The 20279-nt window shown below is 39.8% G+C and overlaps 1 protein-coding gene across 1 annotated transcript; it reads right to left on the reverse strand.

Moving 5' to 3' along the window:
- Positions 1–801: 801 nt before the first annotated feature.
- On the reverse strand, positions 802–19650 carry PSMB1 (proteasome 20S subunit beta 1). Its single transcript, XM_008007892.3, has 6 exons — positions 19454–19650; positions 15058–15165; positions 11859–11940; positions 9354–9483; positions 2892–2998; positions 802–1087 (listed from the first exon to the last, which is right to left on the reverse strand). The coding sequence occupies exons 1-6, from the start codon at positions 19564–19566 to the stop codon at positions 902–904; spliced, it is 726 nt and encodes a 241-aa protein (XP_008006083.1). The 5' UTR covers positions 19567–19650; the 3' UTR covers positions 802–901.
- Between the last annotated feature and the right edge of the window lie 629 nt (positions 19651–20279).

A 20279-nucleotide genomic window follows, 5' to 3' on the forward strand; every position in this document is an offset into this window, starting at 1 on the left:
TGACAGCATTGATGTTTGTGCAATAAATGTTTACAATGTGCATCTACTAGAAGCTTTTGATAATTTGAATTAAATTATTTATAAAAGGCAAAATAAACGAAAGTGGTATCTTAAGATTAACCACCAACTTAGTAAAATTCCACTTATACCACAGGTTGCTCTGGTACAAGGCAAACAATAACTCCCATGTTATGTATAATTTGACTTGTTCAATAACAAAAAAATTATCCAAATATTATAATGGAGTTAAAATGTATTTAATAGATCTAAAACAAAAATTTTGGCTCTATCAAAACTCAGGTCTCAATTATAACATTACTAAAGTGCTTGTAAAAATTATCCCAGATTTCTGGCTAAAGCTTGTATAAAGGCCTATTTTTTTTTTTTTACAATTTTATTTTGGTTGAAGATTTTTCTCCAAAACAGCTATTCCAGACTGCTCAACAATCCCAGAAGTGAAAAATCTTAAGATATTTCATTTATAACCATTAGAGTCTTAATAAAACCCTGGAAAATACTCTCCCTTAGGGATGGTTGAAAGGGCCCTTCAGGCAAGCTGGTTGAATAAATATCAGAGCCCTCTTCATAAGGTAAGTTTGCCCAGAAGGTTAACTTTTACAGATAAATTCCTAGCTCATTAGTGTAAGGGAAAACTAACATGACCTGTTTTCACTACTTAAAACGAAAAAAAAAAAAAATCCTCGGAAAAATAGAAAAGGGTGGGAAAAATGAAGAAAATTAAAAGAAATTCTACTTCCTATATCTGTCTTGCTCAGAGAAGACAAGTTACAGCACAATGAGTACTTCAGGTTTCTCTTTTAATAAACAAAACCATCCAAGGTACAGTTTCAAAGTACAAAATCAACCAGTTCTGAACTGATCGGTGATAACAGCACACAGATCAGTCCTTCCTTAAGGGAACAGTCTCCTCCCTGATGCCCTCTTTGGTCACTATGCAGATCCGGAGCGCGTCCCCAGTGTACACGTCTCTCTCAGCCGCAGAAATAAAGACATCTTTCACCAGCCGCATGGCTCTGTCCAAGGACAGCGGGACATGCTCCACGTTCTGCATGTTCTTAAAACCAACCTGGTGGGACAGGAAACGCGGGTGAGATGTCACGTGGCAGTAAGCACAGAGGAAAGGTTCACGTTTCTTCCAACACCCTCATGCATACGAGGATTTGTGATGAAAATGCTACACAAAATTAAAATGTCCCTCAGACTGAAGACCCTTCCAGACCTGGATGAATCACACGCAGCAGAAATCTGACAAGGAGTCACTGGCAAAGCTCTCACTCTCGAGGAGCACACGGCCTAGAGAGGGGACATATGCAAGCAAAGTGATGAGAGAACTGTTATAACTAAGAAGAAATTACGAGCCAGGAGAGCCCCAACAGTTGTCCACTAAGTCTCCTAGAAGAAGAAAGGCTTCAGCAGAAAGGACTTTTAAGTAAGTGAGTGCTGAAGGCTACACTGAAGAGCACAGAACATTCCAGACTGGAGATGTGGGACGGAGTCAGGAAAAGCACATCTTTTCTGAGAAAAGCAGAGTTAGGGTCTGGGTGTAGTGGGTGACAGGAGATGAGGTCAATAAGCAATAAGCAGAGGAGTAGCTATATGTAACACACTTCAGAAAACCGAGCAGGACGAATTAGGGAAGTAAGCTTGTAGGCAGAAACGACGTTAGAAAATAAATCCAATAATCTAACAATGTAGGTCTGAATTTAGCCAGCAGTAATCAAAAAGAGGGACAAATTAGAAATACAGGTGACCTTTAAATAACACAGTTTTCAACTGCTCAGGTCCACTTACACATAAAACTTTTTCAATAAACATACTGAAACATTTTTGGAGATCTGCAACAGTTTGAAAAATCTCAGATGAGCTGAGTAGCCTAAAAATAATTTAAAAATTAACAGAAAGGTATGTCACAAATGTATAAACTATATGTAGATACTAATTATTTTATCATTTACTACCATAAAATACACATAAATTGATTATAAAAAGTTAAAGTGATCTCTCAAGGTTCTCTTTTGTTTTTCAGTGTGTTTAGTGCAATATTATAAGCCTTAAATAACAAGTGACCCAAACAAAGTGCTACTAGTGGTGCTGGAAGTGCTCCCCAAAAAGCAGGGAAAGTTATGACATTACAAGAAAAGGCTGACTTGCTTGATATGTACTGTAGATTGAGGTCTGCAGCTGTGGTTGTCCACCACTCCAGACAGATGATTCTCCTTGTAAACAGATGATGTAAACTTACAGTATTAACAAATACAGTATCGTAAAGGTATTTTCTCTTCCTATGATTGTCTCAATAACATTCTCTTTCCTGTAGTTTACTTTATCATAAGAATACAGCACATAATACATATATAAAACACGTGATAATCCACAGTTTACATTATTGGCAAGGCTTCCAGTCAACAGTAGGCTTATTAGTAATGTTTTCTGGGAGTCGAAAGTTATATGTGGATTTTCCAGTGCTTGGGGAATTGGCACCCCAACCCTTGTGTTGTTCAAGGGTCAACTGTAGGCTTGGGAGTTCAAGTACAATACTGGGTAACACAGAAACGGTGGGTAAGACGGAGAAAGGTATTTTTATCATCTTCAGGTAAAGATGGTAAGAGAATTAACCACTACAGACATAAAAGAGTTGGAAGCCATGAGAATACAGGAAAACAGTCAAAACCATGGGAGTAGGTAAGGACCCACCAGACAGTAGGGAGAACACAGAGAGAGATGGTAAGGTTTCTGTAGGGCACATCTGCCAAACTCAAACAGTAATTTATAAGAAAGTCTTTATATCTTGGATCTCCTAAGCTAATGAAGAGAACTTGGAGAAAAGTACTTCAAATGAATACTATGACAAGTTAGACACATATCGTTACCTGGTTGTCAAGCAGGGGCTGTAGCATGGCACTTGCTGAGCCTCCAGCCTTGAAGGAGTCTCTCTGGTAAGACCCTACTGGGTCAAAGCTGTATACAGCCCCCTTTCCTTAAAGAAGAAAACAGTATCCGTAAGGATGGCATCCAATCACAATCCCAAATTATCACAAAAATAAATCAAGTCAAAATGTGACACAAAATGGACTATCACCATGGCTAAAACGTCAGGGAACAGTTGGAACACAGTCACTGTTGCACTGGTGACAGCTGCAGCACACACACTGTTGCACATGTGAAAGCCAGAACAGTCACCATCGCACAGGTGACAACCAGCAGAGTCACCATCGCACAGATGCCACCCAGAACACAATCACCATCGCACAGGTGACAACCAGCACACAGTCACCATCACATAAGTGACAACCAGAACAGTCACCATCGGACAGGTGCCACCCAGAACACAGTCACCATCGCACAGGTGACAACTAGCACAGTCACCATCACACAGGTGCCACCCAGCAGACAGCCCCAACCCCTGTGTTGGTGTGTTGTTCAAGGGTAAACTATGATTGGGAGTTAAAATACAATATTAACAAAGAAAGGGTGAGTAAGAGGGAGAAAGGCATTTTTAGGATCTTCAAGTAAAGATGGCAAGAGAATTAACCACTGCAGATGTAAAAACAGTTGGAAGCCATGAGAATTCACAAAAATAATCCAAGCCATGGGAGTAGGTAAGGACCCACAAGAGAGTAGGGAGAACACAGAGAGAGACAGTAAGGTTTCTGTAGGGCACATCAACCAAACTCAAACAGTAATTTATAAGAAAGGCTTTATATTTTGGCTCTCCTAAGCTAATGAAGAAGAGAACTTGAAGGAAAGCACAACCTATGTATATAGACAGGTCCAAGGGACACATCCGCAAGACAAAGTAAAATGAAGAGAATTCTGTAACATGTATAATACAATACTATTTTTGTTTAAAAGAATAAGAAAACTCTTTGTACAAGCACAAAAAAGTCTGGAAAGATAAATAACAAACTGTGGTTGGTTATCTTTCAGCCCTGAATTAGAGGCAAGAAAAGAAAGGAATTACTTCTTATGTTTCTATATTATTCGAGTTTATTAAAAAGAACACAGGTAATTCTACAATTTTTAAAAAGGCCTGTTAAAAACAACTGTGTTCTGGGTATGAGAAATCACGAATCATTTACAACGTATGATTTTTTAAAAACGTAACTGATTTGGAAAACACATTATATACCAGAACTCAGTACCCTGGGAGATGTGATATAGGGACAATCTTCTTACTAACCATGTACAACTGCCACTGTTAGCTTTGTATGTTTTCTACTATAGAACTGTGTAAACTTGGCCACACGCGGTGGCTCATGCCTGTAATCCTAGCACTCTGGGAGGCCGAGGTGGGCAGATCACGAGGTCGGGAGTTCGAGACCAGCCTGGCCAACATAGTGAAACCCTGTCTCTACTAAAAATACAAAAATTAGCCGGGTATGGTGGCATGCACCTGTAGTCCCAACTACTTGGGAGGCTGAGGCAGAAGAATCGCTTGAACCCGGGAGGCGGAGGTTGTGGTGAGCCGAGATCACGCCACTGCACTCCAGCTGGGGCAACAGAGCGAGACTTGGTGTCAAAAAAAAAAAAAAAAAAAAGAATTGTGTAAACTGAATTCTCTGGTGGAGAAGGCACCATCTGAGGTCACCTAAGAAACTGTGGGAAGTATTTTTGCTGAAAGCAAGCTTGGGACAAGACATGAGATCACAGCAGGCAATCCACTAACCTTAATATACAAAAAAAGAAAGAGATGCAAAGTGTAAAGGCAAAAACTTGATTATATCTCTCATGAGGACGACGGGCCACATAAAAACTGAGGTCCAAAAGCTTTACCCAAGGTTGGGACCTATCTCAGAAAACCACACACAACGAATTTAAAAAAACAAACCGAAGAAAGGGTGGGCTACGTCCAAGAACATAGCTTTAAAGATCCCCTAGAAGAAGGAAGAGAGACACTACTAAAATCAGTATAAAACAGCAAAAATAAATAAATAAAAATAAAAATAAATGTAGAATGGCATGAATCTTGACTACAAAGTGCTTTTCCTCATCAAAGTAAAATCCAAGAAGCACAATAATTTCAATGTAAAAAAATCAGACAAGTCTTAAAAGAAACACAGGTAAGCTTTGGATGGGAGAGGTTTTTCTAACAAGGCAAGAAACTGCATGTCATAAAGAAATGATTGACAAATTAGACTGTATGAAACACAGAAATTTCTGTGTAGCAAAAGGCACTGCCCAAAAGAGACAAATAACACTCTTGGGGGCATCTATATTACAGACATTTGACACAGTTGAACGCAGTCCTTGAAAATCAATAAGAAAAAAACCTGCAAATAACAAAATGGGCAACAGTTAATATATTAATCAGTCTCCAAAGAGGAAATTTATAAAGTCAATAAACATATGAAAACATGCCCAAAAATATATATAAATGAAAATAATAGACTGTTCAATGGGGAAAAAATGTTTCAAAATGTGTTAATTCTAATACTGGGAAGGTTACATAAAATCAGATACTCGGGGTACTGGCGTGTCCTTCAGAAAGGGTACAGTCAACAAAATACAAAAAAAAAAAATTATCTGACCCAATACGTCAACTACTAGAAGTCTATTTTAGCAAGACAAGCATAATTGGAGAAGTTCACAAAAATGTATGTACAACGATGTTCATCATATTGTTTATATCAAGAAAACAGGAAGCAAAAATGTCCTTTAGAGGAGTGGTTAGGTAAATGATGGAATAGCCATACTGTGTAAGTCAGCTATTAAAAACTATGTGTTACAGCAGTAAAAACAGAAGAAAAAAAAATTTAACACAAAAATCACTATGCATACAGCTTAGATCTCCTTAATAATAGACAATGTATAGTTACAGAAAAACAGATACCAAAGTCCTACTTATATAAAACTGCACGAGTGTATGTATAAACATGTACTGATTGTTTGATTATTTTCACTACAGAAAAACTAAAGCCACTTTTAATTTGGGAGAAAAATTTTTCAAAGGCATGACAGCAGCTAAGAGAGTAAAGACAGAGAGGTTAGTGACCACAGCGGTTGACACCAAGGGAAAGAGCTGTGGACCTTGCTGTCCTCAAGGTTTCAATATGGAGCACTGCTCTCCAGGTCCCTGCATCCACCAACACAGCAGACAGTAAATGAAGTCTCCTGAGACATTAGCAGAGGCTCTGGACTTAGGGGACCAGCTTCTAGAGTGGCAAAGGGTAGGAGCGAAACACATGAAATGGAAAGTTGATGTAAACAAAACACAGACCATCAGGCCCCTTCCTCCTCCGAGGCCTAAAAAGCTGCCAACCAGGCTTCTCCTGTAGTCCCACCTCACCCCAGGAAAAAGGATTAAAGAAATTCTTCATCTGAAGAAAATGCTGCTTATTGAAGCACCCAGTTAATGGCTGTCAGTTGACAAGCTATGTAAACAAGGACTTTTATAATCAAATTTTCATACAACGCTTCAATGTGAATGGACAGCCAAAAAAAAAAAAAAAATCAGAAAGTTGAAGGAAGCCTCTAACACAGAAGACAAAGGCCAAAAATGAACATACAACATGAAAAAAAAAAAAAAAAGCACTCTGATGAAATATACAAAGAAAGTACAAAACATCTAACAAAAACAGGATTTTTTAAAAAAAAGCTAAAAAATAAGAAACAGCTCTTGGAAATTAATGACACCAGAAATAAAAGCAATCAGTAAAGGATGAAAAGCTAAAAGTAAGGACATCTTCATAAAGTAGAAGAAAAAAGAGAGAGATGGGTAACATGTGGAGTCAAAAATAAAGTACCGGGTCATAATCCAGGTGGTTGTGGAGAAGGTGGGGAGGGGTAGGGGAGGAGGAGAGGAAAGAAGGTGGATAAAGAGGACAAAATAAATAAGAAACTCTAGGCAAGGAACATCACTATACAATTTCAGAACACCAGGGTAAAGAAAAGATCCTAAAAGCAAAGTCTCAAAAAGGTCCGGTTTTGTTTTGTTCAGAAATCTCTTAGGAGGTAAGCCTCTAAAATAAGGAAATAAATCAAAAAAGAGGAGAGCACAGGATGTGGGGGAATCTCAGGATGGCAGTGGTCCATCCTGGAGCAAGGGGAAAAGAGATCCACCTAGTATGTGAGGTCTGACAACCAGAAGAATTGTATTCAGAGAATGTACAAGGAACTGACAAAAAGTTTAAAGAAATCTGAGCCAATTAGAGATAGTTAACTTGAGAGAAAAATAAAAACGAGTTACACAAGAAAGAAAATATGAATGCATGCTACTTGGCGCAACAAAGATCAATATCTATCTGGTCATGTAAAAACATTAAAGGTCTATGTTATCAAAAGTGTAATGTGTTACAGGAGGATGCTAATGAGGAAGAGGACACAAAAGAACTAAGAACCATCATCCACCAGAAGAAAACACCAAAAGATATCTCAAAAGAGTGCAGTATAAATACAGAGTTCTGGAAAATGGAGGTAAGTACCAGGAAATACAGGTAAAAGAGTTGAAAAATGTCCTAGGGCAATGGAAAAAGAAGATAGAGGACTGCTTTATTATTCACACAAATTCCCCTATAAAATAATAATTAGTTTAAAGAACACTTAAAGTCAACCAGACAACCTTAGAAAGACAGTTCTAGAGACACTTGAGCACTTGAGGTTGTCACCAAAACTAGCAACACTGTTACATGGAAATCGAAGACCAGGGCTGTGACGTGAAACAAAGCCAAACCTGAATCTTAGGTCTGCTGCTTAGTAGGTATCAGCTTTCCCAGATTAGACTCTCTAACTCTGGGAAAAACTCAAAGGATGTTGTCTGGCCTGCTGAAATTCAATGGCACCTATTTTTAATGTTGCTAAAATCTGAATCTATTAATCTGACATTAAAGCCAGGCATAATGTGAGTCAAAAAAGACACCAGAAGCATCCAGCATGCAAAGTTAGGCATATCAATTTGTAGCTAGAATCTAATTACCCAGGTTAAGGGTAATTCATTTCTATTTTTACTATTTCTACACTTTACTTTTTCTCTTAGTTTTCAAGTAAGGTTAAAGCCTTAAAAAGAAATTATGTCAACCTAATTTGTCTACACCTAAACCTTGGTAGGTAAAATGATCAAAATGCTCCCCAAGGCTGTGTATGGGGGTGGACATTGAGTCAGAGATAGAGCACGCAAAGAAAATGCTCATGGAACAGAAAGGGATAGGAGTCAACACCTGAGAGGCAGGGCGCTGAAATGAAGCCTGGCTCTTTCCTCTTAGAATCCCTCATAGGATTTAGGGTCCCCAGTCCCCTTGCTTTCTTTCTGTGTCCAACTGAGATGCTCTGTGATGTGGCCAGCTGCATGTATTCCCCTGGAGGCTCTGACCCAAGCCAAGGCCTGCTTTGAACATTCCCAGGCACTGATAATGTTGTTTAGGCTATTGCTTGAAACACTGAGAAATTACCCGTTGCTAAACACAGAGAAATTATCCCTGGCCCTGAACCAAATTCCTTAAACACTCAAATCAACTCCCTTTCCTTGGACACATCTTTTCCTGCTGTCTGCTGAGAGGACTGCTGCAGCACTAAATGCTTTTGACTGATTACCCTGAGATTTAGTGTTCTGGAACCCCAACTAGGTTCAGGACAGTCCCTTACAGGAGTTCCTCTGCCCCCACTTTTAGGGCTACTTCAGCCACAAGTTCAGCCAGAAGGAACACAGAACGTGGGCTTACACCAACGATGTCCTCGTCTAGACACTTCTGTAACTTCTTATCTCAACGGACTACTATAAATGGTGACACAGATCTGTCCTGGGAGATTGTATTTGGTTTTTTAGATGCAACCAGAAGCCAATCCAAACAAGAACTGGTGGAAAACATTGGTGCCCATGTGGGGCAATGTAGCTCTGGATCAAAAACGGGATGGAATATGAAGTAACAAGACTAACATTCTCAGGGACTCCTGGTCTCACTCTGACAGAAAATCAGAGGTGTTTCAAAAAGTTCTGAAAACACTGGAATAGATGCTTATTATTAATCACCCCAAAGGACTTCTAAAACCTTTAAAGAACTTTTCTGAAGTATGTTTGTTAATAAAAAAATTTTCAATACTCAGAATCGTATTTAGGTCATTTCTTTCTGTAAGATAAAAATGCCTAATTATTTACTATTAACTCATGCAAGATCCTGAGAAAATAGCAAAATAACCAGCTGCTCAACCTATCAGAGCTTTAATGTGCCTTTGGATGTCGCATATTAGCTTCAGTTTCTTCATCACTTTCATTATCAGAAATGAAATGAGACTTCTGTCAGATGGTATTTATGGTTCTTTTCAACTCTAGGTGGAGACACACACATCTAGGACATAATAACTCCTCCTCCCCACCATTTTCCAGAAAAAAGGGATTCTACCTTCTTCATCAAGTCCACCGATGATGTTGTAAACATAGTATGGAAAGAAGCGCCTTGAATACAGGATCGTAGACAGCATTGCAGCAATTGCCCCCGTAGTCATGGCCTTATTATTGGAATGCTTATACATCTGCAATTATTGAGGAAAGTTAACAGGCATGTAGAGGCAGAGGCTATTACAGACTAGAACAATCAACAGTATAAAGTGAATAACTGTATACCACAGTGAAAAGGGAAAGCATGCCTACTTCTTTCATGATCAACCAACACAGTATTACTAAGATAAAACTTTAAGGGAAGGAATACTAAGTTTGCCCTCAGCTCTCTGGTTTAAAGGCTCTATTTTCCGTACCACCCTTATCTCGGGTACTCTTGGGTACTGCTAATCCAAGAGCTAATGTCCATGAGAGGGCACATGAAATGGCCTGAGGAAGATGGGTTTAAATCCCTCTCTCTCCCTCATTCGGCATATAGACCGGGGTCAGCAAACGACCCTTGTAGCTTGGCTCAGGGGCCACACCAGCCTACCCCCTACTTCTATGAATATTGTCCGTGGCTGCTTTTTCACTACAAAAGCAGAAACAAATAGTCATGACAGAGATCAAATGGCCCATAAAGCTGTAAATATTTACTATCTGGTCCTTTACAGAAAAAATTATGCCAATCCCTGATCAAACCCAGATGTAAATCCCTCTCTTTGTGGAGCAGATGTCTGTGAGAACAGAAGACACAGGGCAGCACCCTTACTCTGCATGATTTTAATACACAGCAGTGGTTGTGATCCTTCAAACATCTCCAGTAGAGAACACAAGCATCCAAAACAGGGTCTTAGCATGACAATACAGTGACTGCAAATCCTAGTTTTACTACACCCTTGGGAACCCTACATTATCCACTGGTAGAGAAATGTCACAAAAATTATAAACATAAAATGAATTCAAGATCACCAATTTTTGTTAACCATATAGCAACCATCTCTAATGAGAAACCTAATGGCCAGGCATAGTGGCTCACACGTGTAATCTCAACTGAGGTGGGAGAATGTTTGAGCCCAGGAGATGAAGGCTACAGTGAGCTACAATTGCACCACTGTACTCCAGCCTGTGCAACAAAGCGAGAAGCTGTGTCTAAATAAATAGACAGATACCTAATTAGTACCGTAAAATTAAACAATGTCAAAACATTGAAAAATGATTAGAAATGAACTATAAGTAACGGATAAGATTTTTACAGAGGACTGTCTTTCCAAGATAAAAACTATAAAAAATTATTCATAGGCTGGGTGCAGTGGCTCATGCCTATAATCCCAGCACTTTGGGAGGCCGAGGTGGGTGGATCACCTGAAGTCAGGAGTTCGACACCAGCATGGCCAAAATGGTGAAACCCTGTCTCCACTAAAACACAAACATTAGATAGGGGTGATGACAGGTGCCTGTAATCTCAGCTACTTGGGAGGCTGTGGCAGGATAATCACTTGGACCCAGGAGGCAGAGGTTGCAGTGAGGCAAGAACATGCCATTGCACTCCAGCCTGGGCAACAAGAGCGAAACTGTCTCAAAAAAAAAAAAATTCATTCCATTTCATTTTGAAACCAAGCATCAACATTTATTTACTTCACCACCTAACGAAGTATGAAAGAAAAACTTCAGGAAGGGGTGTGCATTATGTTGAATTCACCATTCCTTGTTTTATTAACAATGACATATTTACTTTTGTCTTCTAACTCCCATTTATAAAATAAATATTAGCAATTATCATATCAATATGCCAGTAAATGTAAGTCACTATAGCTTTCAATATAAGTTTCTAAAAAAGTATTAACAATCGATAAATACTGAGTGAAATCCTTTCTACACATTCAAAAAGCATCTGTCAGTTAAATAAATACATTACATACTCCAGTAACCACTCATAAGTGTAAATAATTTCAAGTGTTATTCACAAATAGGCAAAACAGAATGTGATCACCCCTGACTTCCGGCAGCTGGCTATCAACTGAAGCCTGTCAGGTGACAGAAGTTAATGGTGCATGTTGTGCCTCTCGTCCAAGCTCCTGGCTTATTCATTCTTTCGTATTTCTGCTCACGCACCCTGCCAACTAAGAGCACAGCACTGTAAAGAGGAAAAACTTGTCAGCTGATAGTGATGCAAACCAAGCTCCTGTGTCAAATCTTTCCTGGGCTCTCTCCTGCCATAGAAATTGATTTGCTTTGTTTTTGAGGGAAGAGTATCTTCAGAAGAACTCCTCCTAGGCTACTTCTAAAAGGGTAGAGAATCCTTCATGTGATACAAGACTAACAAATGGAATGTGCTGCTGTTTCACATTGTGGTACTTTAATGACCCTGCCTTAATGATATCATTTCATTTCCAGCATACATTTGTAATTCATCTACTAACCTAGTGACTCTCTAGCTATTCTGACCAACAGTCATGCTGTAGGCTTGAAAGAATTTAATGAACTGCTATTAATTTGAAATAGTGTAGAAACGTACAAAAGCATCTACCTTTAGTCTTGCTTCAATAATCTTTGTCAGGGTAAGGCAGTCTCCATGAAACCCACTGCATCCAATGACTGTTTTGTCTGTTCTGTAAAAAGCACATTTCAGAAAACGGAGCTGGTTAGATAGTAGAGCAAAGCATATCTTCAGCAATTTTAAATTTAAAACCCCTATTCCCATTATTTCCTAAATGGTAATGGGACAAGCAGCCACCCTTCTGGGGAGGGTGTTCTGTATTCCTACATCTCACCCTCAGTCCAGATGAATTATAGGTGGATCAAAGACCTTAAAAATGCAACTATGAATGGACTAAATAAATCATGGGTGAATTTTTTTACAATCTTGGGCTGGGGAAGATAGGTAGGTAGGTTGGTTGATTGATTTTTGAGACGGAGTTTCACTCTTGTCACCCAGGCTGGAATGCAGTGGCACAATCTTGGCTCACTGCAACTTCCACCTCCCGGATTCATGCAATTCTCCTGCCTCAGGCTCCCAAGTAGCTGGGATTACAGGCGCCTGCCACCAGCCCAGCTAATTTTTGTATTTTTGGTAGAGATGGCATTTCACCATGTTGGTCAGGCTGGTCTTGAACTCCTGACCTCAGGTAATCCGCCAGCCTTGGCCTCCAAAGTGCTGAGATTACAGGTGTGAGCCACTGCACCTAGCCTCGTGAAGGCAGATTTAAATATAACACAATCCAAGGGCCACACAGAAAAATTTCATAAATTTGACTACATAAAACTCTACAGAGAAATTTATGAATAGCTTTTTAAAACCCTAAGAAAATATACTGGTAGCATCTACCATCAAAGCCTAATTTTAATTCTACAAAGAGTTCTTACAAATAAGAAAAGCAATAATGACACAAAGAAAAGAAGGGTAACATTCTATGAACAGACAAGTCACAGAAAAAAGAGACATTAAGTCACTATAAACATAAGAGCCTCTATGTTACTCAGAAATCCAAATCTAAAAAAGAGACTATTTCAACCAATCATAATGGCTAAAGACGCCTAACTAAATGCTGGTGAGGTTATGGAAACAGTATAAACTGATTAACTTGTTAGATGGGCAATTTGGTGGTATCCATTAAAAATTTAAATACACACCACTTTCACCAATTCTACTGCTAGAAATCCATCTTGTCAATATACTTATGCCAGCATGCAGAGGGATGCTTTAGACTCACCAGTGAGCATTCATTTAAATAGCACCCCGTAAGAAAACAAAACAAAACAAAAGCCAAATGTCCATCTGTATGGAAAGGACTAAAATTTGCTATAGACATACAAATTCAACCACGTATTTCAAAACTTAATTCCTAGATCTTGATACGAATCTATAAAGAAACCTACACAATATTTTGCAGAGGCCACATAATTCCTTTTGGAAACTTATGAATGACTCGCACAAACCATACTTGTCCTACTAGGAGAGCAACTGACACTTCTAGGGTCATCACTAACATCACCCACTCTATCCCTACCACCAACCTCACTGCACTGAGGTGAAGACTCCAATTCCCTATAAGGCTTTACTGCCTTTACTAACAAGATTGGTTGACAATACCAACAGGGAAAGACAGAAATCTTAGAACTTTAAGATGCTTTTCCCAAATATCCAGGTGCATCAAAGGAATGGGAGTTTTCATGCAAAGAATACAGTCTCAAACAGGTTTGGAAGAAGCAACCTTAGTTCTAGGTCCGCCCACAGGACATGGGATGAGGGATATATACAGGCATTCATTAATGCTGTATTGTGCTTATTCTCTCTCTCTATACCTGATGTGTTTCATTAACAAAAAAAAAAAAAAAAAGTGCTCACTTCAGCAGCAAACGTAACTAAAGCAACACTTAAAAGATGAGTAAAACCCAGTACAAGAATGGTATCCATAAAGTTGTTTTAAAATCTTATTTCTAATATTTACTGCTTTCAAGTTGTATAAGTATCATCGTCAAGGAGAGAAAAAAGTAACACGAGAGCACTATAAACAGAAAGCAGAAAAAGGGTATCAGAAGATGCAAGTGGACAGAAAGAGAACTGGGAAGATGAAAACAAACTTCATTGCTTTTTGGGATAAGATGTGGGCCATCCCTGGGACCAGGGAAGAAAATATATCTTTTCTTCTGTACCTACTTCCTACAATACAAGGAGGGCCTGTCCAAAGGACCTAAACCTCCTAAGTCCCATTCATTCCTATTACAATTCAAGTTTAACAGACTTTTGTAACTAACCCAGGAATTCATGACCATTTATAAGTATTTCCAAAACTGTTAAATACAGACCACTACTAATCTGCAGTATGTATTTAGCTGATTTATGCAGGCTTTTTTTTTTTTTTTTTAAGTTTTGGCTTTATTTTCATGTTTTAGGAAAAACACAGCTAGCCTATTAAAACTGAGCTATGGATATAATGGCTTAGGATATTTCTAAAACGAATGTTTCAAGTAAAAAAAAAAAACAGTGTGGGGAGGCAGATTTTTAAAAAATACCATTTAATGATTACTGGTGCTATGGTTTGAATGCTTTCTTCAAAACTCATGTTGAAATTTAATTGCCATTCTGATGGTACTGGGAGTTGGGACCAGGTGTTTAGGTCCTGAGGGCTCAGCCCTCACGAAGGGACATTATCACAGGAGTGGGTTCGCTCGCTCTTCTTTCTCTCTCTCTGGCTTTCCACCATGTTAAGACACAGCAGGAAAGCCCTCACCAGATGCCAGCCCCTCAGTCTTGGACTTCCCAGCCTCTAGAACTGTAAATCAATAAATTTCTGTCCATTATAAGTTACCTAGTGTGTGGCATTCTGTTACAGCAGCATAAAATGGACTAAGACAAATGTATAGATGGAAAAAGTGATAAAGTAATTATAGTAAAATACAAACAGTAAGATCTAGGTGATGGCATACGAGTTTTCATTATGAAACTCTCTTACTTTTGTTGCACATTTGAAAATTTTCATGGTAAAATGCTGGGGTGAACACATTTAGGTTACAGAAAGCACTTTTGGTACCCTGAATATAGCAAATATTTTTAAGGCTGCACATTGAATTATTAGGAAACATTAACTTGGAAAATGGTTTTCTAATAAAAATGCTCCCAACAGCAACTTAAAAACTCATGAAACAAATCATTTAAAAGTAGAAACTATCACGGCATTAAATCAATACAAAAGCATTGTGAAATGTCTTCAGAAATATTTACTTACAATTTGTAACATTTGGGGCTATCCCGGGTATGAATTGAAAACCCTTCACTCAGTCGAGTATCAGAAGCAACAATTGCAAAATCTTCTCCAGCAATTGCCAGTACAGTACTGAGGAAAAAAGAAAAAAACATTAATTCTCCAGGGTGGTAATCCTATCCCTACAAATAGAAGAATGCTCCATAGCACATACTGGGATCAAATACTCTAGATGTCAACAAAACATGGTTCAAATGGGAAGAGGAAAGATGAGTGGCAAGAGAATGAACCCCTGGTTACAAGTTGCCTGGAAAAACAAATTATTAATAAGCCTAAATCAGGGCAAAGTCTCCTTGGCAGGAGGTAACAGAAAAGTCAATGAATTATCATCACCAACACATTAAATGCTTACTTGTGCAAGGTACTACTAATACAGAACAACTAAACACCACATCTGCGCCCTTGAGGGTCAACTACAGACAGCGGTACTACAACGCAAGCTCTAGAAGTTTCGAGAAGGTGGGATTTGTCTTTCTTTCTCATTTCTTTATATCCAAGTCCTTATATAATGCCTATATACTGCTTATTTCTTTATACCCAAGTCCTTATACAATGACAAACGGACAAACAGTAAATTTTTTCCTCTGTGGCTGTACAATTTGACAGCTTATCAAAGAGATTTACAGTATGAATTCCAAAAGCAGACTGCCTGGGTTCTAATTCTGGCTTTCCCAGTTAGCAGATGAGAGACTGTGGGTAGTTACTTCTCAAAGCCTCAATTTCATCATAAATACAACAGAGATCACTTCAGTTGCTACCTCAATAGGGTGTTCAAAGAATCAAATATGTAAAACCCTTATAGCAGTCCCTGACATGTAACTGGTCCTCTAGTAAGTGTTAGCTATAACTGCTATGGCACTAGAGTATGACTAAGCACCTGGGCTCTGGAATTACATGAGACAGAGACCCACTCTTGCTACTTACTAGGTATGTGATCTTAGGCAAATTCTCCAAATCCAAGTTGACGATAACAGTACCTGTGCCACAAGGTGTGTATATTTGGGTGTGTATATTTTAATGTACAAGGCTTGACTGATAATTATAACCACTGCTCCAATGCAATAGTGGAAATTAAAGGCATGGTGCCTCACAGACGCAAGCACTCAGAAAACTTTAGCCACTATTTTCACTGAGGAGGGATTTGTGCTAAAGCTCTCACGTAGAAAAGGATGCCATTCCAGATAATACAAACAGCAAGCAATGGCAAACAGGTAATAATTCAAAGAGTACATTCAAGCAACTCATTCAGGCAGCCATTTTTGCACAAACACATGTAGTGACGTAAGGTTTATGTGATGGACAGGGTTCCTACTGTAGAAAATCCCAAATGCCAAGCTAAAGATTTTGGAATTTTAGCAAGAAATCATGAAAGTTTTCTGAGCAAGAATGACCTGTAGTTGTAACTACTCAGGAGGCTGAGGTGGGAGGACTGCTTGAATCCCGCAGTGAGCTATGATGGTGCCTGGGCATTAGCATGAGATCTGGTCTTTTAAAAAGATGCAAGAGAGAGAAAAGTTCCATTTACAAAGTGTGGTTTCAGGAAGACTACTCTGACAATAACATAGTATGTGAAATGGGATGGAAACACTGTTCTAATACTACTAATACAATAGTAAGGTAACAGGGTGAACAGGTAAATCCGAAATTGTCACAAACACACAAAATAGACAAGTTGTTATACCTACGTAAATGTGTTAGGAACTGGGAAAACCAATTATGACATCCAAGATTTAGAACTTAAATGAGCAGAATCATGGCATAATTATAAAAAGTATTTTAAAGGAGAGCAGAGGAGGCCGGGCACGGTGGCTCACACATGTAATCCCAGCACTTTGGGAGGCTGAGGTGGGCAAATTGCCTGAGGTCAGGAGTTCGAGACCAGCCTCGCCAACATGGTGAAACCCCATCTCTACTAAAAGTACAAAAGTTAGCCAGGCATGGTGGCAGGCACCTGTAATCCCAGCTGCTCGGGAGGCTGAGGCAAAAATGCTTGAACCCAGGAGGCGGAGGTTGCAGCGAGCCAAGATCGTACCACTGCACTCCGGCCTGGGTGACAGAGTGAGACTCTGTCTCAAAAAATAATAATAAAAATGGAGAAGAGGAGATTGAGGGGAATAATTAGCTTGCTTTTTGTTTTGTTAGCTGTCTTGAGTTATTGTGAGAGCAGAAAAACCAGTTAGAAATGTTTTACTGTAGAAGCCAGAATTGAGGGACTCATGAGAGGCAGAACTGGAAAACCAGATTTGGGAGTAATCCTCCCAGCAATGAGACATGAAAGAGAGCTGAGTGATAAACAAGGCAGCTAATGACTTGTTTAACTACATTTAAAGACAGAGTAGGAAAAGAGAATGAGGCCTCATTTTGTGGAAGCAAAGGCTGCCTGAAAGCCAGCTGCAGTAAACACTAAAGAAAAAGAACAATGACTGAGAAAAAGTAATGGGAAAGTTCTAAGTAATTTTTAGGGCAGTAATGGCTTAAACTGGATTACTAGGGATTAAAAAGTGAGTAATGAGTAGGGCATACTGAACACTGAAAATTCTTATTTATAGAGAATAGCGTTATGAAATGGGTCTAATAACCCTCCCTACAATGTACAACTTAATTAGTCATCACAGGAAGTGTTAAGGAGTATAATGGAAAAGCATGAATAAACTCAGTGGTGAAATAGCTAAGTCCTGGCTCAACTTCACACCAGCTCTCTGACCCTGACAGTTTAATGTCTAATATAACCCTAGGATGCTAACATCATCGAACATTCACTTTTCATGATGATTAAATAAGATGACGGCTCGCAATTTACAAAATGCATCTTTCTCGATTCTCACCAAAAACTATGAAGCTACTAAGGAAGAAAATTTAGGTTCAAGAAGTTCAGCAGTACCCAAAGACCTGACTGTCCTTTAGTGGTAGAACCAAGGCTAAAATCAGACTTCCGTTGTCTTTCTAACACACTCCAAAAATATGCATTAATATTTCAAATTTATGAGGAACCAATTAACATTTTTGCTTTGTTTTTAAAATTTATTTTTGTAGAGATGGGGTCTTGCTATGTTGTGCAGGCTGGTCTTGAACTCCTGGCCTCAAGCGATGATCCTCCTGTCTTAGCTTCCCAAAGTCCTGGGATTACAGGTGCGAGTTACAGTGCCCAGCCAATACTTTTTGTTTTCTTTAAGAACCATCGGTTCATTCAAATTGAGTGTATATATTTTAATGTACAAGGCTTGATTAGTAACTATAACCACTGCTTCAATTTACAGCTCTTCCCTGTCAAGAGTCTTAAACAGAGCATCTTTCTATAACCCTATATCTCTGGCCTGCCACCACGGAAAATTATATTACTCAAGATAAAGTTGGTAATTGAAATAAAAACCAAAACTTGAACATAACGTACAAGATCACACATATTAAAAGGTCCATCTTCTGAGTATTTTGTTTTCCTGAACTTAAGCTAAACGTTAAAAAAAAAAAAAAAGGCCGGGCGCGGTGGCTCATGCCTGTAATCCCAGCACTTTGGGAGGCTGAGGCAGGCGGATCACGAGGTCAGGAGATCGAGACCATCCTGGCTAATACGGTGAAACCCCGTCTCTACTAAAAACACAAAAAATTAGCCGGGCGTGGTGGCGGGTGCCTGTAGACCCAGTTACTTGGGAGGCTGAGGCAGGAGAATGGCGTGAACCCGGGGGGCAGAACTTGCAGTGAGCTGAGATCAAGTCACTGCACTCCAGCCTGGGCGACAGAGTGAGACTCCGCCTGACAAAGAAAAAAAAAAGCACTTATCTATGAAACTAAGTTTACTCAACCAATCCCACTTTCCGTTTGAAATAAAATGATCAAACTGCTACAATTAGAAATAACAGAAATCAGGCGGCTACAATTAAGACGTTTCGGCTACCAACCCAGCTATGCATCTAACAACACAGACCAAATAATCCTAACTTTTAAGTTTCAGACGCTAAACCTCTACCCTCGCCTGCTGGCATAAGGAACGTGTACATGAGGTCCAGTTTGGTCTTCCACAGAGCAGAGGCTATGTTTCAATTTCTATTTTACCGTCTCACAGCAGCAAGGAGCATGGAGTTCCGGTCCACATAAAAACCCAAATGACAGGGCTGTAATGGGAAACCCTAAAAACCAAGGCTGTATCGCAATCACCAAGTAAACTTGAGCAAAGCGAGCCTGAAGAAGGAAACGCAGGGCATGAGAGGACGGCAGGGAGACCGGCCTTGTGCGGACCCACTCAGCTCAGGGTTCTGAGGCCTGCAGGGGACCGGGGCAGCGCCTTGATGGCGGTGACTCCCAAACAGGCTTCAACAAATGGGGGAAGGGCGAAAGTGAAAGAGGAGCTCTCTGGGGTTTTTACCCTCCGTTGAAAGCGTAGGGCGAAAATCGCAGCTGCAAAGGGCCCGCGGCTCTGTGCGGCTCCATCCCCAAGTCTCTGCCAGGAGTTGAATACATGGCTATGGAAGACAACATCGCACCGCTGCTCCAACACCCGCTGTCTCACGGCGAGATGGCTGCCTTGACCGGACGTTACGCCACTTCCGGCTTCTCCTGAAGTTCGCTCCCGGCCTCTCTATCTTGCGCTAGTCGTTGCTCCTGGAGGGCTGCAGGGCGGCTTGTCCCTTTGGTAGTTGGGTCCCGCCCATTCCAAAAAAGCTGACAGGAAAGTAAAGGTTTCCCGCCCCCCGTCGAAGAAAACATTGGAATTCACCCCAATGGACGAAAATTTAAGTCTGACCATACAAAAAAATTGGCAGAACTATGGCGCAACGCCAACTCGAATAACGGTGAGCGCGTTAATTGTCCTGGCTAATAAAAAATGTATATAACATTTCCTATCCTTAAAGAGCTCACAACCTCACTGATAATAAAAAGTACAAAGAAAACAAGCAGTATAACATGATTACGCCACAATGAACTACAGAAGGGAAAATCAGTTCCCACCAAGTTCTAGTCCCACTAAGAAACAACTGCGAATAGAGCCTGGTGACCACAGCGCATGAAATGGGAGTGGCAGAACTGAATATAAATGCATGTGTAAACACAAGCCGTTTGTTTTGCTTAGTGTTCCTTGTCATTCTACACCCTTGAAGATCAGCTAGCGTTCTTGCACAAGTAAGGAGCACGCGCTTACTGAGTGCCAAGTACTGTCAATCTCTGTCAATCTCCCGACAGCCCAACAGTAA

This window comes from Chlorocebus sabaeus, chromosome 13, assembly GCF_047675955.1.
Source record: "Chlorocebus sabaeus isolate Y175 chromosome 13, mChlSab1.0.hap1, whole genome shotgun sequence".
In the NCBI taxonomy this organism is placed as follows: Eukaryota; Metazoa; Chordata; class Mammalia; order Primates; family Cercopithecidae; genus Chlorocebus; species Chlorocebus sabaeus.

Coding starts and splice junctions, on each gene's coding strand:
- PSMB1 (XM_008007892.3), bottom strand. CDS start 19,566: ATGTTGTCTTCCATAGCCATGTATTCAACTCCTGGCAGAGACTTGGGG. Junction 15,166..19,453: donor CCCTACGCTTTCAACGGAGG/GTAAAAACCCCA, acceptor TTTTTTCCTCAG/TACTGTACTGGCAATTGCTG. Junction 11,941..15,057: donor AGCCCCAAATGTTACAAATT/GTAAGTAAATAT, acceptor TGCTTTTTACAG/AACAGACAAAACAGTCATTG.